The sequence below is a fragment of the Macrotis lagotis genome, chromosome 7, assembly GCF_037893015.1.
Source record: "Macrotis lagotis isolate mMagLag1 chromosome 7, bilby.v1.9.chrom.fasta, whole genome shotgun sequence".
Classification (NCBI taxonomy): Eukaryota; Metazoa; Chordata; class Mammalia; order Peramelemorphia; family Peramelidae; genus Macrotis; species Macrotis lagotis.
Window position 1 is genome coordinate 13220637 of NC_133664.1, and position 26545 is coordinate 13247181.

At 41.3% G+C, this 26545-nt stretch overlaps 1 protein-coding gene across 1 annotated transcript in view; it reads right to left on the reverse strand.

The window, feature by feature from the left end:
• Positions 1 to 26545, reverse strand: part of LOC141494001 (rap guanine nucleotide exchange factor 5-like) — a 163278-nt gene that overhangs the window by 101944 nt on the left and 34789 nt on the right. The window contains exons 2-5 of the mRNA XM_074195202.1: positions 23136 to 23186; positions 14734 to 14840; positions 6724 to 6845; positions 3485 to 3656 (exon numbers count right to left, since the gene is read on the reverse strand). Coding sequence (XP_074051303.1) covers positions 3485 to 3656; positions 6724 to 6845; positions 14734 to 14840; positions 23136 to 23186 — 452 coding nt within the window. The remainder of the gene's footprint in view (positions 1 to 3484; positions 3657 to 6723; positions 6846 to 14733; positions 14841 to 23135; positions 23187 to 26545) is intronic.

Here is a 26545-nt window from a genome sequence, read left to right on the forward strand (position 1 = left end):
AGCTGTGTGGCCTTGGGCAAGCCACTTAACCCCATAGCCTTGCAAAAAAACAAAAGAAGACTTAAAAATTAGTGGCAGTTTCTCCCTATCTCTGAACAATGGAAAATATCCTCCTCTTCTTTCTCTGTGTTTTGAACACTGAGTCATTCATGTCACATGAAGGTGAATAATTGCAGAAAATGAGACTCAACTAGGTAAAAGGTTTATTTCCAAGAATTAATGTAGTCCCTACTTCATTATGCAAATGTGTGAAATATAAAAACAAATAACATGTTTTTATTAGTGACCCATTTGCAAATTGGTGTGCAGATGACTCATAATGAGATAGAAGTAGAGAGAAAATAATTGACAAATGCTTACAAACTAAATCAACACAAACCACTGGCCTTTCCTGGGAAATCTTATAAAATTCAAATGAACACGTCATCCACCTGCCCTCAGAAAATGGCTAGCTCTGTGGGAAACATGCAAATTAAAGGATGGTTTTGCCTATCCTTTGACAAATACCAACTCTAATCAATACTGGTCCTATATATAACCCACTGAAACTTCCAGATGCCCTCTGAACTCTTTCCCTGGGATTTTTAGCTCTTCTCTCTCTAAGCCATATTACACAACCACTGTCAGATTTCTCCTTCCCTAAGCAAAGGACCAGTCACATTATTTCTCCACTCAAAACCATTGAGACTGCTCCTCTATGCCTTCCAAATAAAGTCCAATGTCTTCCAGGTTCCCACTATCTTTTTAACAGGCAAAAAGGTTCCACACTTTTCACACCTCTACTCTCATTATTCACTCTGCCTGAGACAAACTCTGCAGCACCATTAATCTCTACTTTTTTTGAAATCCTACCCTTTCTTTAAGGCTCAGATCAAATGACACTTCTCCATGAATCTGTTCCATCTCCCCTTGCCCTATGGGCAAAACAGCTCCTCATCTTCCTCTTCCCCAACAGAACTCTGCTGGTACTTATGCACTTACCTATATCTATTATATCTGTGTAAGGTTTTTATCACTCCTTTGGGTCTAAAAACTCTTAGAAAGCAGGCTTAGTGTTATCTTTTCTTCACAAAAAAAGCTAACAAGGCATTGTACATTAGTACATACCTAATGAGCAAATGTGTGAATAAATCAAATAGCCTTTCAAAATTCTCAAGTGTAACTGAAGGAGGAATGTATCTCCATTTCTTTTTGAACAGGACCATGTTGTCACTTGACAGGCCCCAGGCCATGGATGGAGTACATTTAACAAGGTATGGTAATAATATGTTTCCCTGGAGTCTTGAAAATCAAATCAAAAGGATAAGATATAAAAGGGAATGAATGGGGAAAATCTGCCTGCTTATATTCATGACTACATTCTGACTATAGGAAATGTTAGAAGAATAAAGATTTACATCATTCAGTTCAGAGACAAAATATAAGAAAAAAGTCAATAATTCATCCTATGGCCTCACCCATCTATATACAAATACAGAAAAATGAACACTCAGCAAGATGACAGAGACTCTAATGCAAGGAGGAAACACTGAAACCACAGATACTACCAAACCTTGATGAGATGAGACCATGGTGGTAGTGATGGTGACTGCATCATTGTCTGTCATTTCTAACTCTCTGGGGCCCCACTCGGAGTTTTCTTGGCAGAGACACTGAAGTCATTTGTCATTTCCTTTTCCCAGTTCATTTTCTAGAGGAGGAACCGAGGTAAACGGGGTGAAGTAACTTGCTTTGGCCTACACAGGTATCTGAGGCAGAATTTGGACTCAGGTCCTGCTTATGCCAGGTCTGGCATCACCCAGTTACCCTTCTGATCTGGAAAGATGGAACTTATTTAAAAGAAACAAGAGATTGAAAGGAGGTAATGAAAGTGGTAGCTTTCCAAATTAAGATATATCCCTGTGAGAAAACTTAGGCACCATATCCAAAGAACCACAGTGGAGCCTAGCAAGTTAAAGTTAAAAAGAAACCAATTCAGAAGTGATACAGACATTAGAATATACTATAGACCATGTAGATCAGGATGAAGGAGATAAGTTCTAGAAATAAGCACCATCTTATAAATTATCCTTGATAATTTCAAGTCATCTAGTCCAGGTGAACTATATTCTGAGGTCTTAGAAACAAGCTTGCAGCTATAACCAGACTACAATCTGGGATGGCTATCTTTGAAAGACCAGGAACAAGGAGAAAGGGACCACAGAACTGGAGAGAAGCAAATGTCAAATATCTTTTTTTAAAAATGAAAGAAGCCAGTGAGCTTGGCTTCAACTTCAGCAAATTTCTGAAGAGATTATTAAAGGAATTGTTGGTGAAAATCCTGAAAAGAGACATCATAACTTTCCCAGCAGTGTGATGTGGGAGTCAAACAATGTTACTCCTGCCACCGAACCCATTAAAAGGAGTGGATGGCATGAGAACCAGGAGGGAGATAGACTTGCTGCCTTTGAACAGCTCAGATCCCATTTCAAGGCCCATGCTCACTTCTGTGCACCACCTTTTAGGGAAAAAATAAAATATTGCTAAGTTGTTAAGCATACAGAGGAAGATGACCAGGAAAATGAAGTACCTTGAGCCTGTACATTTCAAACCTAAAGAAATTGGCATGTTCAGACTGGAAAAGGAAAGACTTAGAGGATAAGGAAAGACCTGTCTAAGAGAACTTGAGGGACCATCAGGTCAAAAAGGGATGGGATTGTGTTTCTTGGCTCAAAGGGTGGAACGGGAAGCAATGGGTGGAAGTTTCAGAGGCATATCTGAACTTGAGGGTAAGGAAAAACTCCCTAACAATTAGTAATGACACAGAGGGGCATGGATGTGTTATGGTTTTCCCCGTCTTGGAGGCCTCTACCCCATTCTTGGCAAGGTTGTGGAGGAAGTTCTCTGTTGGCCATGATTTGAGGTAGGCCAGCCTCTTAGCTCCCTTTCAAAGGAGACAAACTGTACTATGTGAAAGCTAGAAAGTCTCACCTACAGCTCCCCATGAAATGATCTCAGTCACTTCAGAACCCATCATACGCTCGACCAATCAAATTCTAATGAATAACAAGTATCGGTCATATATGAGAGTATAACAAGCATAACAAGTTAAGAAGATGGTTGTGCTGGTTATAGATCAAGGTCAGTAAGTGTCATTTTTTTTTAAAAAGCTGGGCTTCCCTTAGGCTAAAAACAAAAACCCACTCCCCAACCCTAGTCCCCCACTTGGGGCCCTCTGTTCCAACTGGAACGTCTCATTTTCATTCATTTTACAAATTCATGATATAGTATTTCACTATTAAGTGATGGTCGTTAGGATTCATTTATTTCAATTTGCCAAATGTTGCGTCCTGATGATTTCCCCAGCTGTTGAGCCCTTGTATTAGATACACTTGGCTATTGAACCCTAGGAAGCCATTGTTTGGTCTTCTCAACCTCTTGATTTTTGCCTCCCTAGTGAGCAGAAAGGAGAAGAGCCTGAGTCAGAGTGGGATGGATGACTTACAGGTCACAGTCGTCTGCTCTCGATGATGGGCTAAGCGGGACCAGTTGTAGCAGGAGGCGTACTCCATTCTGCCATTCCTCGGCCCTTTCGAATTCACAGTATAGGTAGCTGCACTCATCTGAGGAAAACTGGTAGAAAACATAGGTGTCCTGGAAGTACAGCTGCTGGTCCACTGGGAAAAACAGAAAAAGGCTCCATTAGATCCACAATCCCCCCCAGTTTTCCTTTCTATCTCATGTCATAGATGCATCAACACAATACGTAGTTGTCTTTCCAAATGCTAAATCTCCCACTTCAAAGCTTGGGGTGGCTAGGTGGTGCAGTGGATAGAGAACCAGCCCTGGAGTCAGGAGTACCTGAGTTGGAATCCGGCCTCAGACACTTCATAATTACCTAGTTGTGTGGCCTTGGGCAAGCCACTTAACCCCACTGCCTTGCAAAAACCTAAAAAAAGCCAAAACTTCAAAGCTCTAAGGATCTGGGAATAACTTCCTCCTCGGATATAGGTGGCAGCTCCTCTCTAACTTAATAGATGGTCTTTGGGTCTTTTGAGAGTTCTCCAGATCCCAGTTATAGAGATGAAACATTCCTTCAAGGGGAACCAGTTTAACCCCCTCCGTTTATAGATGGGGAAGAAGAGGATGAGAGATGGAGAGCTGGAAAGTGCCCTGAGAAACCATCTGAGCCAACCCACCCAACTGACAGATGAAGAAATAGAGGCCCAGAGAGCAGAAATTTGCCCAAAGAAACAGAGAGACAATAAGTAGCAGACGTTGGCCTAGAAACGGGGCCATCTGAATCTAGAACTAGCTCTTGCTATGATAGCACCCGGGTGCAAATCCTGCACGACTATGCCGATCTCTACACTCTCTGTCAGTCAGTTTCTAGATCTGTAAAATGAGAATATAATAGCGTCTCACTCAAGGTGGTTCTGAGGATCAAATGGAATCATGTGTCAAATGCTTTCCCCTGCTACAGAACTATCAGTAATTATTATTAGGTAGTAAAACAATTCAGCCCCTTGCAAGGATAACAACTGACAGTTAGACAGGATTTCATAGGCTATTTTCATAACCTCATACTTCAGAGGCAGCAGAGAAGTGATTTGTCTCTTGGCAAATAGTGAGTGTCATTTATCAAATAGTGAGTGTCAGCCAGTAAGCATTTATTATGCATCTACTGTATAGGACATAGGTGAGGACTAGGTACCAGTTTTCTACTTCCAGTCTGGTTTCCCAACAGCTTCCTGCCCCAGCCTGGCCAGCAGCCTCTCTACCCCTACCTAGACTGACCTTAGACAACACCCATCACCAGACCCCTGCTCAAAGTCTTCTCAGATTGGTCAAACCTGAAGAATTCAAGTGCCCCTGGTGAGGCCTGCTAAGCCATAGGGTCCCACACCACAAGGAACCAAGGGAGAGCCTATCTTTCATCTCTAAGCTCTAATTTTCAGAGGCAGATCTCACTACATTTGCTGTGGTTGTTTCAAATCTTCCAATGACCTGACAAAATAGAAATAACAGGAAATGGAAACTTAAAGGAAAGGAAAACTTTAAAATGGTTCAAAAATGAGGAAAGCATTTTAATGACTTTCCAGGACAAGTTCAGTCCTGAGGGCAAAGTTTAGAGACAAGACCTTGGGTTGAGTGAGCACTATTCTATTGCCCAATGAACTTCAAGAAACACCAACTCTTTTGGGTGTCAAATGGAAATTAGGTCATTTTCTAACAAAAGTGAATGTTTCAATTCAATTCAATAAATTAACTGTACTAACCACTGAGGGCACAGCATGACCTTGATGGATGTGGCATGAGTGTAGACATTCAACCTACCTGGGCCTCAATTTCCTAATCTGAAAAATGGAGCAAATGACTTCTGAGGTCTCTTCCAGATTTAATCTATGATGCTATAAAAACAGTGCCTGACCTCAAGGCCCTTCCATTCTGCTTGGGGTGCGAGTGGGGGAGAGACACAAGAGAGAAGTCAATAGAAAATATTTGGGGTAAAAGAAGGGGATCAACAAAGGTCTCTGGGAAGCTGGAGGGACTTGAGCTGAGAGTCTTGAAGGATTTTAGGGCTACTAAGAGAAGGGAGAGTATGCCAGGGAAGAGGAAACAGCCTGTGGATGCAGGTGAAGGTGGGAGATGAAATATAGTCTAGAGGGAACGGTGCTGGTTTATCTAAGGGGGATGTAGCCAGCCCGGAAAACAGAATCTGAGCCTTATTGGGAAGGTCCATCACTGGAGGGTAAAGGTTACCCAGCAACAACCAACTTCCTAAGCATCAATATTCCCATCTAAAACTTACAAGGGCTTTCTAGCAACCACATATGTTGGAAGCATTAGATGGGTACCATTAGATAAAGAATCCATGTCTCCTGAAATAGAACCTTTCATTCCTCACCCATACCCCACCAAGTCAAAGGAACTGTGGGACCAATCTCTTCCAATTTATCTGCCCTCTCTCCCCCCACCCAGGGTTCCCCTTTAAATTGCATCTCTCGTGGATTGTGGAGTGCTAGGAATTGGAGAATCCTAAGTCTGACTTAAAAAGAAGCAAGCTTTCTCACCATCTGACAGACCAGTCTTAGGAAACTACAAACATCAGTAACAAACTCAAATATGTAATAATTCAAGCTGTCTCTGGTGAGAAAACAAAAATGCAGTATGGGAATGTCCCAGGAAGAGGAGAGGGGACTGGGAATGGAAGCAAGGAGTGAGCTCTCTGTCCTAACAGGTAGAGCATCAGACATTTTTCTAAAATATTGATGATAGTAACTATCTCAGAAAAGATTTCCCCCATTATCTACCTCTCTATATCATGAAGAATATGAAAATATTTATGGTGGTTCAGGGGAAAATATTTGCCAATACAAATGAGGTACACCCAGCTTCTGAGCACCTTAGAAAAGGGGTAAGGTTTGGTTTGCAAAAGCAGACTATTGTTGATCAACAAATACATAAATAATGGTGTAGTGGATGGAGCCTGTCTCCAGGAACATCTAGGTTCAGATCACATCTCTGAGCCACACTGGCCAGGCGACTCTGTAGAGGTCATTTACCTATTTCAGGGCCCCATGATACTCAATAAGCTGATACAATGCAGAAAAATATATACAGACCTAGATTAATAGGAGTCCCCAAAATGGGGATGTCATACCCTGATGGCATCACAGGCTCAATTAAAAAGAAAGAACAATGAAATGAGAGATAACAAAGCACTGACTCTGGGATCCAAACCTGAGAGAATAATTCCCATGTCCAGAAGTAGCTGCCATACACCAACGGCCATGGCGCGACATTCAACGAAAGGACAGTTCTCCAAAAGCCAGTCCACAAGCTCGGATCCTACGCAGCTTCTCCTAGACAAACATATGAAAATTATTCATCACTTCAGAATGGGGCGATTATTTGACTTTAGCATTAAGAGAAGAATGGAGTGAGGGAGGTGGAAAGGACCTAGTCAGACTCCAGATAGGGTACTGGGCTTGTGTTCTAGGCAACATTGATCCACTGGAAAGTGTCCAGAAAAGAGTGAGTATGGTTTTAAAGAATCAAAGCTTTACTGTCCAAGGCGTAGTTGGCAGGTTGGGGATTGCTAAGGCTGGAGACAAATCTTGTATCCAAGCTTCAGATTTCTAACTGGCAAGGACTGTAGCTAGAGGGAGCAGTTGGTGAGATGCCTTTCCTAGATGAGGAGAGGGAAGCAGATCAGGAAAATGGTGGAGCAATGAGCTAGAGAAAGGGGCCTTAACATGGTATCATTATGGAGAGATTTCAGGAAATCCATCAACTTGGATGGAGGAAAAGTATCTTCATTTTCACTTCTCTCTAACTGAAACACGGCATTTCCTTCAATAACTTAAAAAATAGGATAATAAAAAGGGATCCAGCAACTTTCTCAGATGGTACAAAGTCCAGGTTAAGAAGTCCTGGCCTAGGGCAAGCCACTTAACCCCATTTTCCTTGTATTAAAAAAAAAGTCCTGGCTTAGGCTGTCACCCTCAGCAATCTCCTAATGCTGAGACACCATGATCCTAAGAAAATGACACTGTTGGATGTGAACTCTGAGGAATCCCACACTGTGGTCAGGGCAGAATAGAGATCTCACAATGGGAAGGATCTTCAAGGCTCTTAAGTCTAATCCCCTTATTTGCCAGATGGAAAATAATGCAAGACATGGAAATAACCTGTTCAGTTTTGTACAACTGGCAGGTGGCAAAGGGGACACAGTGCATACATACATGTGTCCATGTGTGCATACTTATATATAGGCATGCATGTGTGTGAAATGCATGCATGTGATATATACTACAGACATATGTAATTAAAATATGGTCTAATAAAATCACTATATTATAGAGACATTACAGTGTTATCATGTTGTCCTCCCTATTAGAATTAAGTTCCTTTGACAGTCCATTTTTGCCTTTCTTTGTATCCTTGCTACTTTGCACCACATATTTAGCCTGTTGAGGGAATGATTAACAACCTCCCTATGTCTTAGTTTCCTGCTATAATATGAGAGTGGTGGGCTAGGTGACCTCTAAGGCTTCTTCCATCTCTTAATGTATGGTATTTGAGCTACAAGAATTTGAAAAACAAAGTAAAACTTATTCTCATGGAAAGAGTTAAACTTATAGTCAGTGGAAAGGCCTAAGAGACTAGGAAGACTATATGTAATAAATCTCCATTATAGGAGGAGATATATATGGTGCCAAGATTTGGACAAAGCATCTCTAAGAGGCAAAGTGGGAGTGCCAGAAGGAGGAAATGAAGGACCTGGAGTCATGAGTACCTGGGATTTAAGCTTGTCTCTGACATTGTAAATTGGGGTTGATGATGATGAGATTGTTATTGTTGTTGATGATGATGATGATGGTGATGATGATGGTGATGATGATGGTGATGATGATCATCATTATCATCAGCATCAGCATCATCACACCATCCTCCCAGAGTGATGGGGAAGCTCCAATGAAATCAATGCTATTATGTGCTTTTAAAACTTAAAGCATTTTCTCAATGAGAGGTCCGATGATAAAAATTATGACCAGCCCAGTTGAGTTACCTCGATGCTAACAATGGCATTCCAAAGAGCAGTGGACCTGTGAAGGACATCCAGGGTTTATTAATGAATTAGCCTGGTGATAGAATGAAAAGTGTCAGCCTGAGAGTTGGTTTGTCAGATGAGATTCATTGAGTGCTCATTGTTTCCTTCAGTATCCCTTCTGAATGGCCTCCTGGAGAGCCATTCCATAGGATAAATATTATTTTTATAGACAGAGAAAGAAAAAAGAGGGAAAAAATTCAGCATCGGTGCCTGTGCTAAGTAGTGGGCATACCACAAAAAGAAAAGAAAGTCTTTATTCTCAAAGAGATGCTATTCTACTGGGGAACATCACCAATGTCATCAATAGGCACATGAACATGCAAAGGAAGAGGGTACAGCAGAATCAGGAAGAATGGTATTCAAATCTCAGTGTCTAGCTGGGGGACCCTCAGTGGGTCACTCAGGTCCTTAATTGTAAAATGGGCTCATAGAACCTGTAGCTCTACCCTCAGAGACTCATTGTGAGGATGAAAAGAGCCAATGTGTGAGAGCATTTTTCAAATCTTCAAAGCACTCTCCGAATGGCAGCAATTATTGTTGATATAAAAGTTCGAAAAAGCTCTGGTGAAAAAGCTTGGGGCTGAGAAAGCACTTTCACAGAATAATCATCCCTTGTTAATGATTTCTTTTTTAGAAATAAGTTTTTAGTCATGAAAAAATGCTCTAAATCATTACTGATTAGAGAAAGGCAAATTAAATTAACTTGGAGGTACCATTTTACATGCATTAGAATGGCTAATATGACAGGAAAAAATGACAAATGTTGGAAGGGATGAGGGAACATTGAAACACTAATGAACTTTTGATGGAGTTATGAACGGATCCAACCATTCTAGAGAACAATGTGGAACTATATCCATAAGGCTATAAAATTATGCATACTCTTTGATCACAAAGAGATTTTTTAAAAAGGGAAAGGATGTATTTCTACAAAAACATTCATAGCTGCTCTTTCTGTGGTGGCAAGAAACTGGAAATTGAGGGGATGTTCATAATTGCGTAATGGCTGAACAAGTTGAATATACTGGGGTATAAGAAATAACAACTAGGATGCTTAAAAAACCTGGAAAGATTTACTCAACTGATGCAAAGTGAAGTGGACAAATACAGGAGAATGTTTGGACACAGTAATAGCAATATTGTACAACGATCAACCATGAGGGACTTAGTACTCAGAGTAAGGCAATGACCCAAGACAATTCCAAAGGGCCCATAATGAAAAATGCTATTCACCACCAAACGAAGAACTGACAAAACTTGGACACAGATCAAAGCATATGATTTTTCACTTCATTTTTGGTCTATGTTTTCTTTCACAATATGAATAATATGGAAATATGTTTTTTCATGATTGTATATAAATAGCCTAAATCAAATTTCTATCTCAGGGAGGGAGAGAATTTGAGACTAAAAATTAAAAAAAATAAAGGTTAAAAATTTTCACAGGCACTTGGGAAATAAAATATTATTTTAAAAAGTTTTATTGAGAGCTTTGTCTTTTTAGCATTATCATTGCTTCCTTCAGTATCCTTTAGGATAGATATTAATTTTAAAGACAGGGAAAGAAAAAAGAGGGAGGAAAATCAGCACAACCAACCAATACATCAATAAAAAGATCAACTATTATTAAGATAACCAAACTGTCTGAAAATATGTACAGTGTGCAACTTTGTGGACCTCCCATCTTCTCATCTCTCAGGGTGGGGGCAGGTTAGATCTCATATCCTCTCAAATTTTACTTCTTTAAAATTTTGCAACGTCAACCTTTGAGGTTTATTGTGGCTGTTCTTTCCACATAATTGTTGAAGTCATCTTGAATATTGTCTTCTTGGCTCTGCTTAACCCCTGGGCAAATCCTTTAATCTCTTTGAGTCTCAGTTTCCTCATCTGTAAAATGAAGAAGCTGGATGAGACAATCCCTGAGGCCCCTCCAGTTCCAGATCCCAGACTCCTATTATCTTCTAACAAAGACATGTCTTGAGACTTTAAAATAGCAGATGTTCATTCTGAGTCACAAGGAATCACCCAGGCGCCGTTAGCCATCAGCATTCTGCACAGGTGAGTGAGTGGCTAAATTATCCAGCTAGGGTGCTTGGGAGCCAGCCTCCAACTCCTGCTATTGAGGAAACGTAGTGTTTGACACAAAGAGATTATTTCAAAGTCTCCCAGATGAAGTTGTTCTGCAAGTGGCCAGTAATGTGGTTTTTCAATTTATTTGTGGAGCTCACAGTAATGGGAAACACTCAATTCCTTGCCATCATGTTAGCAACTTGCGTCTCTGTCCGTGGAAGAAAAAAAGCATTTCTGGCAGATTGCCAGGGATCTGAATTAGCAAGACTCCTGCTTTCCACCCCAGCACCCACCTCCAGGAACAGGTGGGGTGTTTCATGCCTCGCTTGTCTCCTCCAAGATCCTGACTAATTCCTATCTCCTCAGCTTCTTCCAAGGGAAAAAATAACTTCAGTTGATCCCCATGGAGATATGAGGAATAAAACTGAGAGCTACCACCAACACCAAGGCTGTGGCATCAGCTTAATGTGGTGAGACTGAGTAGATAACCTGTCAGTGCACTGCCAGTTCCCACAAGGAACCAGAAATAGGATCTGCTCTGGGAGGAGACTAAAATAATAACAACATTAACTGGCATCTAGAGATCATTTCAAATGTCTGTATTCTCTTATTTAAGCTTCACAATAACCTCGAGAGGGAGGGGCCATCATCATTATCCCCATGTTACAGAAGAGTCTAATTGGCTTCTATTCACAATCATGTTTAAAATATCACAGGTTAGGGACAGCTAGGTGGCACAGTGGATAGAGCACCGGCCCTGGAGTCAAGAGTACCTGGGTTCAAATCTGGTCTCAGACACTTAATAGTTATCTAGCTGTGTGGCCTTGGGGAAGCCACTTAACCCCATTGCCTTGCAAAAGAAAATATCACATGTTAAAAAGTATGTTTACAAAAGTATGGTATCAGAGGCAGGATTTGAACCCAGGTCTCCCCTGACTTCATGACCAGCACTCCTACTTTATCTTGCCAATGTCTATAAACAGGACAGATCGAGGTGCTTTCAATATTATTTCAATGAGTTGTTTCATAAGATGAGGCACTGCATAGGCATTGAAATTCAGTGGAGGTTTGGGTCTAAACATCTACCTGTGATGTTTTTAAGAAGCTATAATTCTGCTTAGTTTTTTGTGTTAATATCTCTAGAGATACCACAAACTTTAGTCTGAAATAATGAATGAATCTAATAAGATGAAATTTAATAGCAAAAAACATAAAGTAACACCTGGTTTATAAAATTGATCTCCCAAGTATAAGTTCTGAGAGGCGCAATAGACAACAGTGTCTGGAAAGAGATCTGGGGGTCTTCATGAACTCTAAGAACCATGTGAATCAAAGAACATAATATGATTGCCAAAAAAAGCTAAAGAGTTGGGGTGATATTAAGACACAGAATCAAGGACTAGGGAAAGGACAATCCCAGTGTATTTGATTGTGGAGTCCTGGGTTTTATAATTTTAAAAGGACATTGATAAGCCAGAAGGCAGGAAGAGGAGAGCTACAAGGATAATGAAAGTCCAGATATTCCTACCTTTTGGAGATCAGTGGAAGGAACAGGAGATGTTCAGGATGAAGAAGAGAAGACTGTGGGGAAGGGGAAAGGGTATGACAGCTCCTTAAAGTATAAGGATAGGGAGGGGTGATTGAAAGAATCACCCTTATAGTTTCAAACAAAATTCCCTACACCCCACTTCCTTTACCAATTGGAATGCCTCTTGGGTTGAGTTTTACAATCACTCAAATGTTAAGTGAAGGGTAAATAAAAGTAGTGCCCTGAAACTGGTCGAAGAGTAATGTCTTGTGGGCCTTAGATAAAAAAATCTCAAACCTCAAGAGTGTGACTTGGACTTTTGTGCTAACTCTTCTTATTAGATCATCTTAGGAAAAACTCATTTCTAAAAGCTAATCAAGTCTGGTTGGTTGATTGATATTGGCTAAAAATCAATGGGGGGGGTAATGAGTGAGCTCTTCTCAAATCCTCAATCCATCCAAATTATCCCCAAGAGCCCTGAAGGGAACAATATTTAGCTGCCCTCCATAGGCCTGACCTGCTGATCTGAGGAAGCATGGAAGAATGAACCCCAGAAAACTGTATTACCCAAGAATTCCAAGAGCCATCACATGGAGAAGAAATCAGACATGTCCTATTTTGTTCAGAAGGCACAGATAGAAAGACCAGAGACAGATTTGGACTTGATCTCAGGAAACACCCCTAACATTAAAATTACTCAAAAGTAGCTGAGGCTGTCATGGGAGTGGATTTGGTTTCACTGGAGGCTTCAAGCAAGGCAGGATAAATAAAAGTGTTGTTTATATATATCTTCTGGTAAGCATGGGACAGGATAGCCTTTAGGGCCTCTAACATTTAGGTTCTCTGATCCTGAGTGTCTAAGCTTCCAAAGAGCCTCCAAGTATTTGGCACCCAGAAAGCAGTTGATTCAAGTTTATTGAGAGGTGAGTCTACTGGGGAGCCAGTGATTCCTGAGGTATTTGTGGATAACAGAATGTGAGCAGAGAAGGGAACCAGTAGAGGTGGGGGGTGGCCTTCCCTGAGAAAGTCCCCTTGGCAGCACTGAAGATGAGTTTAGCCAAAACCTTAATTTGAGTCATAAACTTCAGGTACCTAAAGGACCTACTGGGAGTCATTAAAGGAGCTCAAAAGTCACCCACCATATCCTCCATGATTAAACATTTTCCAAGTGCCTTCTGTCCTAGGTGCTGTCCTAGGTGCTTGGGGGATTAAAAGACAAACATGAATCACTGTCCCTCCCTCATGAAGTTTATATTTGATTTGGAGGATGCCATGACAATACAGATAAGTAAACATGAAGGAACATATACATATATATATATATATATATTACTTAATAGCATTTTTTTCAATTAAATATAAAGATCATTTTCAACATTCATTTTTCTGTTAGATTTTTGAATTATAATTTTTTCTGCCTCCCTCCCCTGTCTGAAGTTATAACCAGTAATTTGATATAGGTTTTTCACGTACAATCATGTTAAACATCTTTCCATGTTATTCATGTTGTGAAAGAAGAATCAGAATTTGGGAGAAAGAAAACCAAAAACAAGTTTAAAAAAGTGACAACAGTCTGCTTTGGTCTGCAGTCAGACTTCACAGTTCTTTCTCTGGATATGGAGGCTACTTTCCATCACAAGTCTTTTGGAATTGTCTCAGATGACTGGAAGTCTATCACTGTTTATCACAGCACAATGTTGCTGTTAATGCATAGAATGTTGTCCTCTCTTCACACAGCATCCGTTCATCTAAGTCTTTCCAGGCTTTTCTGAAATCAGCTTGCTCATCATTTATTCTTGCACAATAATATTTCATCACATTCATAGACTACAACTTGTTCAGTCATTCCCCAATTGATGGGCATCCCCTCAATTTGTAAGTCTTTGCCACCACAAAAAGAGCTGCTATAAAATATGTTTATACACGTGGGTCCTTTTCTCTTTTTTAATCATCTCTTTGGTCCTAGTGGTGATATTGCAGGATCAAAGGGTATGCCCAGTTTTATAGCCTTTTGGGCAGAGGAACAAAGTAATTTCTAGAAGAGAAAACTGACTCTGAGGAGCCAACCAGTTCAGAGCAGGTAGCCCCTCAAGTAAACTTTGAAAGAAGTTGAAGATTCTAAAGTGGCCATTTTAGGGATCCTATAGTGCATAGAGAACCAGGGCTGGAGTCAGAAAGACTCATTTCCTGAGTTCAAATCCCATCTCAGACACTCACTAATTGTGTGACCCTGGGCAAATCCCTTTTAAAAAAATCCATGTTTTCCTCAGTTTTCCCATCTGTAAAATGACCTGGAAAAGGAAATGAAAAATCACTCCAGTAACTTTGTCCAGAAAACCCCAAGTGAGGTCATGAAGGGTTGGACACAACTGAAAAATGACTGAACAACAACGAAAAGGATTATTAAAGGTTGGGGTGAATTAATTAAGCATTCCAGGTCCAGGGTTGGTGTCTGTCACTCCTGAGCTGCACCTGGTCTGGAAATGAGGTAATGATTTTAAATAGACATTTGCCTGGTGATAATCATCCATGGGGCTACCTGTAAATCCCCTTAAGGTTCACACGGTCTTTGATCAGGTCAGATGCTTGCACCGTAAATATATTCCTCAGGGCTCTCCCAGCACAGGAAGAATTCTCTCCATAAATCTAGGGAAAAAAATAAAAAACGGACTTGAAACTTAGTCCTACAACTTGTCAGGCACTCACAATACATCACAGAGGACACAAAAGGCATTGCCACTGCTCCTAGAAAGTCTCTACGGTTTGCCCATGCATGTGTAGACATCCACCATCTTTGAGCATGTCTCTGATTTCAGCCAGTTCATTCTGGTTTACATAGCTGGATGCAAATGACAAATGATTTCGGTTTTTCTTCATTTACCAAACATTGTTTCATTGAATTCATTGGAATGAAGAGAAGCAAAGATTCCCCTGGGCAGATCATACATGGAGAGAGACATTCATGGGAGCCAGGACCGAATATCTTACTCCATATACTCCAGAGCAGGGGACAGTGATGCCAAGAACCAGACAGGGAATGGCCCCAAGGTCATACGTGACAACAATTAATAATAATATGAATGATAGAATTTTTATTGGGCTTTGAGATTTCCAAGCACTTTTCATAGGCTTTCTATCTCCTTTGAGCCCAACAACACTGAGAGGTGGGAAGGATTGTTATCCCTGCTTCATGGGGGCAAAAATGGAGATTGAGACAGATGAAGGAACTTGGCCAGGATCACACAGTTGGTATGTGTCTAAGGTCAAATTTGAACTCAGGTCTTGTCCTTTATCCATTTCAATATCCAGCTCTCTCAATATGAAGATCTCTTGAAAGAAACAGGGATGTTAAGCTTAGATGAGAAAATATCAAGGTGTGTGTCTGGCGATGCCTAAGGGAGAAGATACCTTAAGTATGTTGGAGTTTTGAAGGGCTGAAGATGGATTAGATCTGTTTTCTTTCACCCCCAGAGGACAGAACTAGAAGTAATGGTAGAATCTGCAGCAAGATAAGTTTCAGCTTGATACTAGCACAATTTTCCAAAGAGAACCATCCCCTCAACAGAATGGGCCACAAGGGGAGTGGAGAAGTTCCCATTCATTGAAGGCTTTCCAACAGAAACCAAATTGAACATGGGGTGGGGGTGGGAAGGGGGTGCTCAAAGAAGGAATTCTCATTCAGAGAGGAAGTTGGACTCCATGGATTCCAAGCCAGAACCTTCCCACTCTATGACGCTAAGATCCCTCATCCTCTTACACACTAAAATTTTCCATAATTCTATTTTCTTAATCTTTTAAAGAAAATGGCAACTGCCTGCTTTCCTAAAGAAAGCCCCAGAGCAGCAGCAACCTGAAATGCATCTGCCCCATAATCATGGACATACATGCGGCTGCCTCTGGAGATCAGTGTTTGTCCCTGGCTGAGTGAACACCTTCTACACGGACACAGAATGGGATATTCCTAAGGCTACAGCAGGGGGTACTCGGCCTCACACTGAGAATGTCTTGCTATTCATGTTCACAGTGTGACAACAGCAGGAGTTCATCTAACTCACGGCCTCATCTTGATCTGATTCACTAAATGATACAGAATTTCTTCCCTTTGGTTCTTTCCCTCACAGCCCCACATTTTTGTCATATCCCTCATGGTCCTTGGCATGGATCTCTCATTTTTAAATCATACCAAGTTAAACAAGCATCTGAGAGTCACTTCCACATATTGTGCCTTCGTTCATTTTTAAAATAAAATTCTAGTTATTTGGAAACTTCCATTCCCTTTACCTGGAAGAGCGAGATTTCTCTGCCTAAAAGATGCCCCTGCTCTTTGTCCAAGGGAAGGGGTCTCATTGTATTTCCTAACCCCCCAAGTCCCAGAGGAACAAAGCAGATACAAGGTTTACTCTGTTTTTCATTGAAGCATTACTGTAGTCTTTTAATTGGGGGGAGGGGGTTAGTTTACCCAACCAGTTCTAAGAACATGACCCAAATACCTCTGAACTGACTCCTGATTTGGTCATTTGGGCAATCTGGAGTCCACACCAGGCTTTAGCCTCTAATCAATCAATCAACCAACAAACATTTATTAACGAATAAATGCCAAGAAACAAGGACTCAAATACAATGCATCTGCTCCTTGGCCAAACTCTCCATTTAGAGATTTAAAATGTGCTATGTCTGAGCATCCCTGATCATAGAATGCTGAGTGGTCCATGGCGATGCAGCTACTCACGATTTTGTACCCCTGCTCCCTTGCCAGTTAAAAACTTTGTTCCATTCTGTGCTGAGGTGGGAAGCTACCAAGAGAGAATATGGCCTCCAAGGTTAGACTTGATTGATGACCGGTTAGTTTTTAATGAACTGGCTTTTTCCCTTACTTCTTTTTTGTTACAAAGGATGTTTTTTGGAGAGGGAGAAAGATGGATGTCCTGGGAAATGAGAGATTTTTAAAATTGACACCTTTTTACAAATGGTGTGAGGGGTTAAGGATGAACAAGGAAACTCTTTCTGCTGCTATCACTGTTTCCCAGTTGTTTCAATCGTGTCTGATCCTTTGTACCCTAGTTGGGGTTATCACGGCCAAAGCACTGGGCTAGTTTGCCATTTCCTTCTCTAGTGGATCCATTTTGTCAAGCAAATGGAAGTTAAGTGACTTGCCCAGAGTCACACCTCTAGGCCAGGAAGTGTCTGAGGCTAGATTTGAATTGAAGTCTTCCTGACTTCAGACCCAAGGCTCTATCCACTGAGCCACCACTTGCCTCTAAGGAAGACCACAGATTGTCTCTATGCTAACACACACACACACACACACACACACACACACACACACACACACACATACACACACCGCTTCAGAGTTTCCGGCCTGACATTTTGGTGATGAGTTTTCTGAACCTAGCCTAGCAGTCAGTTCAGTTCAGCATTTACAGAGGACTCACCATTTGCTAGGCATTGGAGAGACAAAGTCCTCCAAGAGCTGACATTCTATTCGGAGGAAATAATGAGCCCGGAGAAGGGAACAGAAATGGTTGGGATATGGGCTGAAATGGTCATTTTCTTGGTAGAGAAAATTCAGCAATGAGGAAACACCTCCCGCCAAGGTAGGAATGTTCCTACTCTGAAACTAGAGTCTGGTAAACCTGTTTGGAGCTTTGTATCGGCGGATCTTAGAATTGCTCCTGACAGAGGGTATACTTAATGCTGGCTGGCTGACTGGCTGCCCACCAGAGCAGTAATGATTGCCAGGACATGAATGTAGGTGTTCCATTAGTTGTTGTTGCTGTAAGGGCAGTTAGGTGACTCAGTGGATGGAATACCTGCCCTAGAATCAAAAGGACCTGAGTTCAAATCCAGTCTAATATATTTGATACTTACTAGCTGTATGACCTTGGGCAAGTCACTTAATCCTGACTGCCTCACATCCAAGGCCACCTCCAGTCATCCTGATTCAGTCCCCCCCAAATCCAATTCACTAATTTGTTATGGCATCTTGATGTCTTGCTCTTTGAGAACGAAGGACAAACATTATCATCAGGGCAGTTGAGTGGCAGAGTGGATAGAGTATGGGCCTGAAGGTAAGAAGACTTAAGTTCAAATCCTGCCTCGGACAGTTACGGGCTGTCACTTCACCCTGTTTGCCTCAGTTTCCTCATCTGCCAAGCCACCCCAAGCAAGATAATCCCAAATGGGGTCATGAAGAGTCAGGCACAGCGGAGTGACTGAACAACTGCCACATAGTAGCTGTTTAATAAATGCTTCTCGACCACCTGAGCTTTGACAACCTCTAATACAAACACACAAAAGATACACAAAGTAATGGTTTGGGTGCTGTGCATTTGTTGTCATTGTCTGTCACTGGTTCCTCCTTGAAGATGTGACAACTTAGAGTTTTAGACTTGAACTCAACTTCAAATCTGCCTGAATTCCTCACAAGCCGTGGATGCTGGGCCTCAGCTTCCTCTTCTGTCAAATAAGGGGATTGGGCATGATGATCCCCAAAGCCCTTCCCACTTCTTCTCTATGATCCCACGGCCCTAGGTTCCACCAATTTGTTTTCCATTAGTCTTGCCTTCAAGAATTCCTAACCACCTCCAAAGCTCAGTGGGGCTGACCCTGGTGAGGGAGAGAAAAATGACCTTTATCATCTTGTTTCCCAGAGACTGACTTAGAGGGAATCTATGGGAACAGGAGAAACAGAATAGGATTGCCATGCCCCATTCTCCCAGGCCCCATTCCCCCATCCCCATCAGCAGCCTTCTTCCAAGTGGCAAAGCTGATCCACAATTCCCTCTGCAAACTCAATCACCCGGGCTGTCTCCTCTCTTTCAGACACACACATATTGATGGTTTTGTCTTATAATAGAAACAGAAAGTCTATCATTTTCCTTGCTTGTCTCCCAATATTGCTTCTCATCCTGCTTCATCAAAATAAAATAATCCATCCAAAGCAAAAAAAGAAGAATATAAATGGGATTGATATGGATCTGACAGGAACAAGTCGAACATCATTCTTGGGAGACGTTAAGAGCATCTCATTATCACCTCCTAAACAAAGCTAAAAAGGAAGTCTTCAGCCTGTTCCAATGTTCCCACCCACTTACTTTGGTAAGAACAAACACAAATAGATTGTGGAAGAGTTGGGAGAGTTGTTACAAGGCAAGGAGGAGGCTGGAGCTAGGAGTCACTCTTAGATAACTTGGCTCTGGCTCTGGTGCCATGGCATTGTCACTTTAAAAATCAAATCTATACGGACTGACTACCTAGCCTCAGTTTCTATCACCCAGCCCTAACTTTCCTGGACCAATATGGCAGGCACGTAGTGTAGGAGATAGCTCACAGGACTTGGAACCAGGAATACTCAGGGTCAGGTCCCAACTCTGCTGCTTACTAGGTGCTCACAGACAAGTCAGGAGATCTTTCTGAAGCTCAGTTTACCAATCTATAAAATGAGGGTAGTTGCACTGCCATGCTTAATCTCACAATTCCTGTACAGTTAGTGTTTGCTTCCTTTCTTTCTCACTGCTGCTGTGAGCCTCAAATGGGCAATCAGGTGGCCCAGAGGAGAGAGGCTAGATCTGGAGATAGAAAGCCCTGAGTTCAAATCCAACATCAGACCTTTATGAAATGTGGGAACCTGAGAAGTCACATAATCTTCAGCAGTCTCAATTTCTTCCTCATCTGGGTTAATAAATGCACCTACCTTCCCAGGTTGTCATGAGGATCAAATAGGATAATATTTATGTAGCAAAATAGAAATTCTAGCTAATATTATTAATGTTTACAGATGCATTGCAACTTAGATAAATGTAGGTTACTCATCTTGGTGTTATTTCCATTGCCAAGGAAAACAGAGCTCCAAGAAACCCTGCCATGACCTACTGCCTTGGGTCCTCAAGAAGCATATCTCCTTCTGCCACCCCTGCCATCTGCCTGCTGCCATTGTCGCTTTGGGCAAGCATGTGACTCCTGCCTTCAGCAGACCTACTACCCCATTTACTGACAATGATGTCAAGAGAAGTTGGACTTCTGGGGAAACCATATTTCTTCCAAATGACCTTAAGGTCCTCTCTCTCTCTAAATTGAAAATCGGGTGTTGTCAAAATTCAATGTAACATCATGAATGTGGTCAAGACTAAGCAAACCCCAGCCTGAGTTGCCCATGACTGAGAAGGATCATAAAATCATGACACCATGATTCACTATCAGAAGGGCACCTAGATACTGAAAACAAGGGCCAGTGGCTTCTTTTTACTCTGTGAATTTGATACTTCTGGTAGGTTAATGGACAGAGGATTGACCTTAGAGTCAGGAAGACCTGAGTTCAAATCATACTTTTGACACATTAACTATAAAGCAAATGACTTAGACCTTCTGTATCTAGGAAGTTGCAGATCAGTCAACCAGACAGGCAAAAGATATTTATTAAGGACCTGGCATTCTGCTATGAAGAAAAGGCATTCTTGCCCTCAAAGAGTTTACAAGGCATCAGGGAAAGGAAATGGTTCAGAAAGGGGACAAAAAGAGGTGGTGAGGGGAAGAAAAGTATCTGATCTGTCGAGCCATGATGGAGACAGTCAAAGGAGGGGACCCAGGAGGGAAAAGAAGAGATGCTGGGCTGAGCACCATCCTCAAAGGGAAGTTTGAGGAGCAATTCTCCTATCTGCCTCCAATCAGGAGAACAGAGTATTGATAAGGCAGGCATAAGCACAAAGGTTGCTATGGCCTTGCAGGAGGAAGAGGATCTGTATCCACCAGAGACTGAGACTAGCTGGTGGGCAAGGTGGTGGTGCCAACCTGCCTGGTTCATGTTGTCTTCTATCTCTCCCTCAGTCTGCCTGCTTCCACTTGGCTGATTCATCTGCCTGTGTATGGCAGCTGGTTGGCAGTTGGTAGGATGGTGAGCCCTTTCTGCACAGAAGCTGCTTCCTGAGATGTCTGGGGTGGGCTAAAAGGAGAACCTGTGATCTGGGAGATATCGCCTCTCCTGGACCTCTCTGCCTGTTAGCAGTCATTGCTCAGTAGAAATCACTGGTAGTAATTAATAAAAAAAAGTTGGGTCCCCCTCTCCACAATGATTTCCATCCTCAGTGAGAAGAAAGAAACAAGAGTACCAAGCAGAGATGTGACCTCAAAGGCAAGAAGACCCAAATCCTACTTTTGACGTTTGCTAGCTTTGTGATCGTGCGCAAGCCATTTAACATTGGAGTTCTCTAAACAACCTTCCAAGACTTTCATGTGCAAAGTGGATGCCAATCTACATTGGCAGAAGCAACTTCATCATCTGAGAGCTCCCTATATGCTAGAATTCATAGGTCTAGTCCATATACAAAAGGATTCTCCATTGATTTCTTTGATATAAGGGTGTGTGTCTGTGTGTGTGTGTGTGTGTGTGTGTGTGTGTATGTGCGTATGAGAGGGAGAAGGGAAAGGAGGGAGGTAAGGAAAATGAGAGAGAATGAGAAAACAAGAGAGACAGACAGAAAGAGAAAAAAAGATAAAGTTTTAAATAGCTTAAACCTGTACTAAAGGTTTGGGGTGACATTCATACATACACATGCAAATATGCATATGTGCAAATATCAATACACACATACATGTAGACTTGTGTACACTCATGCATGTGCATACAGTTCATCATAGTGGGAGGTGACTCTAAATTATTTTTTTTTCCTTTTGGTTCTTGCAAAGCAATGGGGTTAAGTGACTTACCCAAAGTCACACAGCTGACAAGTATCAAGTTCTGATTTGAACTCAGGTTCTCCTAACTCCAGGGCCAGTGCTCTATCCACTCACTGCACCACCTAGCTGCCCACAAATCTAAATTCTTGAAGGTCATATCAACAGATCTTGAACACCTTCAAGTACAGAACTAAAGATGGACTGACATCATCCAAGGACTGGCTAAAACATGACTGAAGAAGACCATCACTATGGTAACCAAAGTGGATTTTTTTGGCCACAACAACTCTCAAAGCATACCTCACAAAGAGGGAAAAGGGCCCAATGAGGAGAATAATTCACATTTATCCTCAAAGGAAATGACTTTGAAAGGCACTAGAACCCTGAGCAACACTTGAACAATTGTGACTTTGAAGATGGAGGTTAAAGGCTCCCACTGTTTGGCAGAGGTGGTGGCCTGAAGGAACAGATGGAGACAGGCATTTCTAGACACAACCAATGTGTTCATTTGTTTTGCTTGACTATACCTACACTATAAAGAAGCCAGAGCTGGGGGAGTGGTGGAAATATGAGGTAAAATATCTATAAAAAGGGAATATGGTAGCACATCCTTCCCAGGGTGCTGTGAGGATCTTATGAGAAGGTATTTTCAAATTACTTCGTGAATTAAAATATGCTAAGTAAATTCTATTATTATTATTATTATTATTATTATCATTATTGTTTATATTAAACAAAGCATACAAAAGAAGTGGACATTTTCATATATAAGTCTCTTTTTGGTTCTTTATAAAATGAGGCATTTATGATAATTATGTTCTTAATAAAAAGAAAACTGTTTAAATTGTCTAGGATTTGAGCAACCACACTGATCGAATCACAGACCTCTGCATTCTGAAATATTATGAAATAAAATTGTGACTGAAATGGGTTAAAATACATTCAAATATCCCATCATTATTGAAACCTATGAATCTATACATTAATTCTAGGTATATGTTAAGGAATAGGGCAAGAGATGAAGGAGGGAAGGAAAAAAGGAAGGAAGGGAGAGAGGGAGGGAAGGAGGGAAGGAAGGAAAGAAGGAAGAATGTGAGAAAAAGGGAGGAAGGGAAGGATAAGAAAGGAAAAACAGGAGAGAATACAATGATAACCTATGCTATTAGTGGAAATTTCTTTAATGAACTCAAAATTCCAATGATAATAATGTCTTTTCTTAGTGAATAAATGTTATGACAAAAGACCGGAGACATAGTATAATCATACCTGGGAAGCCGTGTGTTCTAGATATGGATTTGAAATTCTTCTTGCCAGAGCCTATATTTAAAAAAGAAAAAAAAGAGGTTAGAAGAACCATTCAGTCCCCAGAGAAAAGGACAAAAAAGCAATCAGCTTTACTTCCCAGTGTACCCAATAGTGCCCTTTATAGTCTCAGTAGGCACTGAACTCAAATCTCTGAAATCACAAATGATCCCATGGTCATGGATATTGTGTCCATTTAAGATGAAAGGCATACTAAATAAGTCAGAAAGTCAAAAAACAACCTTGTGTGTGTTTGTGTGTGTGTGTGTGTGTTTGTTTGACTTAGTCCCTGTTTGTACATTGCTTCTTAGAGAACCCTAATCTAATCTCCTCTCACCTCAGAGCTAGATCATGCACAAGATCAGACCTGCAGAATGGTAGGGGATCTCCAAGATCTTCCAAATGATGGTTCTCACAAAGCACTTTACATATGTATCTCATTTGAGCTTCACTAGAATCCTAAGGATTAATGCCCTTGGGTCAGTTTTAGAGAAGAACAGTCAATGACTCCAAGAGTTGCATGACTTGATCAGGGTCCCGCAACTCTTATGTGGCAGAGATGGGATTCCAGTCAAGAGCTCCATAATGCCTAGCCATTTGCTCTTCTGCCTATTACACTAGATGGAGGTCATCTAGCTCAACTTTTTATCTAAATAGCCATATCTATTAAACTTCCCTAGCAAAGGATCATACAGCGTCCATGTCAAAACCTTGAAGAAGAGAGATTATACCATCTTTCTAGGCAGCCCATTCCACTCATGCTTCTCATCAAGCTTCCTTCTGCTTCTTTGTAACTTCTACCCATTCTTGCCCTTTGCAGCCAAGAAGAATGTTGAATTCTAGAAGCAGGAAGCATCTATCTCCCCACCTCCAATTAGTTTACCCAAGAACACAGGTATCCACCCTAACATTCTATAATATGAAAAATCTTACTTTTGCCTTGTGATTCCCTTGTTTGGGGGAAAAATGTTTTATGGATTCTCTACAACCTAGGATCCAGGTCAAGCTCCACAATCCAACTTTGAAGGTACTCTGCAATCTGAGTTATAACTTGGGTCCTACTTTTCCTCCTCTTCCTCCTTAGCCCATGAGCCTTCTGTTCCAGCTGCCAAGAGTCTTTCTCTCTCCTCTGAATCTGAAGACAGCCATACTCCATATCCTAGGGTTAATCTAATCACAGGGATCTTTGCCTTCTCATTCTTGAAGCACTCATCATCTGGGCCTCTCCCTTTACACAGCATTTGTCCCTCTGCCAATTAAACATCATTGTATAAAGACACATTTACAAGGGACACTAAGCTGGGAGGAGAACTAAAACACTGGATGACTGAACCCAGATTAAAACAGGCTGAGCCAACACTAGGGAGACAGATCACATTTGTCAGAGAAAAAAGTAAAATAATATCCTTGAGTTCAAAAAGTCAACTTCACAAGCACATGACAGGGAAGGTGTGGCTGGACACCTAGTTGTCTGAAAAACAATGAATTAACAGTACTCTATGATGCAACAGTATGACAAAACAGCCAAAAGAGTCACTGTAATCTCTGCCCGAATTAAGAGAGACATCAGGTCTAGCACAAAAGAGGTGACAATCCCCAGACATGCTGCCCTGACCCAGCCACATCTAGAGCAGTATGCTCAATTCTGGACACCACATTTTAGAAATGACATTAATGAGATGAAGAGTGTTGAGGGGACAGAAGCCCCGGATGGAGAATAGCCTTGAGTCCTCCTCCATCATCATCATCATCATCATCATCATCATCATCATCATCTTTAATACCCCCCAACAAGTCTTTAACACCTATTATATACAAAAGTCTCAAGCACTCAAAATAAAAAGAAAAGCAGTAAGTTTTGCAAATACTGTGCGCAAAAATGATATAAACAGCATAAATGGGAGGTAAATCTCAGAGTCCATGACATATAAGGATGGACTGAAGGAACCAGGGATATTTAACCTACTACAAAAGAGACTTAGAGAGTACTTGACAACTGCCGTCAAAAATTGCAGGAGTTGTCATGGAGGAGAAGGATTAGACATAGCTGTCTAGGGTCAAGCCAAATAAGGACAGCAGATGGACATTACAAAGAGAACAATCTAGACTCAATTTAAGGGAAAACTCCCTAAAAATGAGAGCAATCCCAAAGTAGAATGAATGTACTTTCTCAGGTGCTAATGAATTTCCCCTCTCTGAAAGATATCAAGCAAAGATTGGATGAACGATCTTTGCATGAACTAGAAAAGTAATTCTTGTTTTGGTATAGATTGGTTGACATGGTGCTTCAGGTTTCCTTCCAGTTCCAAGATTCTGGTATTCTTTCTCCTCCTGTCCCTGCTGCTCAACTCTCCCACAAAAGTCCTGCATTTTCGTATCTCAGAGTTATTCACTCTGAAAAGCTGACATGATCCTTAAATGGACAGTGGCCAACCTGCTCCAATGACGACGGTGATTAGAGTAGACCTTTCCATCACCTAAAATGTTGCTTGCTCTCTTGCCCTTTGGTTAAGAGTTTTATTTGACTCCTGATTCTATGTGGCAGCTTGTTCTGTTTGGGAAAAACCTTTTTATAGTGTCTCTTATGTAGCAAGCACTTTACATTTGATTCACACACCGACATATGAGAAAGTGCTATTATCTCCATTTTACATTTCAGGAAACTGAGGCAAACAGAAGTTAAGTCACTTGCCCAGAGACATACAGCTAGTTAAATATTTGAGGCCACATCTGAACTTGGTTCTTCCTGACTCTGGACCCAATACACTCTCCATTGCACTACCAATGGTCTCTATTTCCTCACTAATTTCCCAATTAAAAGAAATCTTGCCCCCACAAAAACAAGCAAAGTGAAGACAAATTACTTTGTGATAATTGAATATTTTTTCCCTCAACTGAGTCAGGGCACCTCTAGAAATATGCCAGATGTACAATGTGTCACAACTACCCCACCCTCTTGATTCACCCTTAATTTCTAGATTGCCTAATGAAAAGTCCAAGTTTCAGAGAATATTAGGGAGCACAGGAGACAAAAGTTAATACATCTTAGGAACCCTTTCACTGAAGACAGCAAACTGCTTTTTCCTCTCTTTCTCTGGGCTCTGTCTGAGCCAACCTGGATAAACCAACACTAGGGTTACACTTTACACAATCAAATTTCACCACGGTTGCTGATTGATGGGTGATCTCCAAAGTTTTGTAAGGCGAGTAAGGAAAACAGTGAAATCTGTCTATACTGACTAGATAGCAGCCGAAGATACGCCCTGAGCCAAGGGGTATCAATAGCAATAGAATAAGGCTGGCTTTGACAAAACAAAATAAGGTGGGTCTGTTGTCTGTCTCATGGCTCCTGCAGAAGCTGGTATCCAGACTGG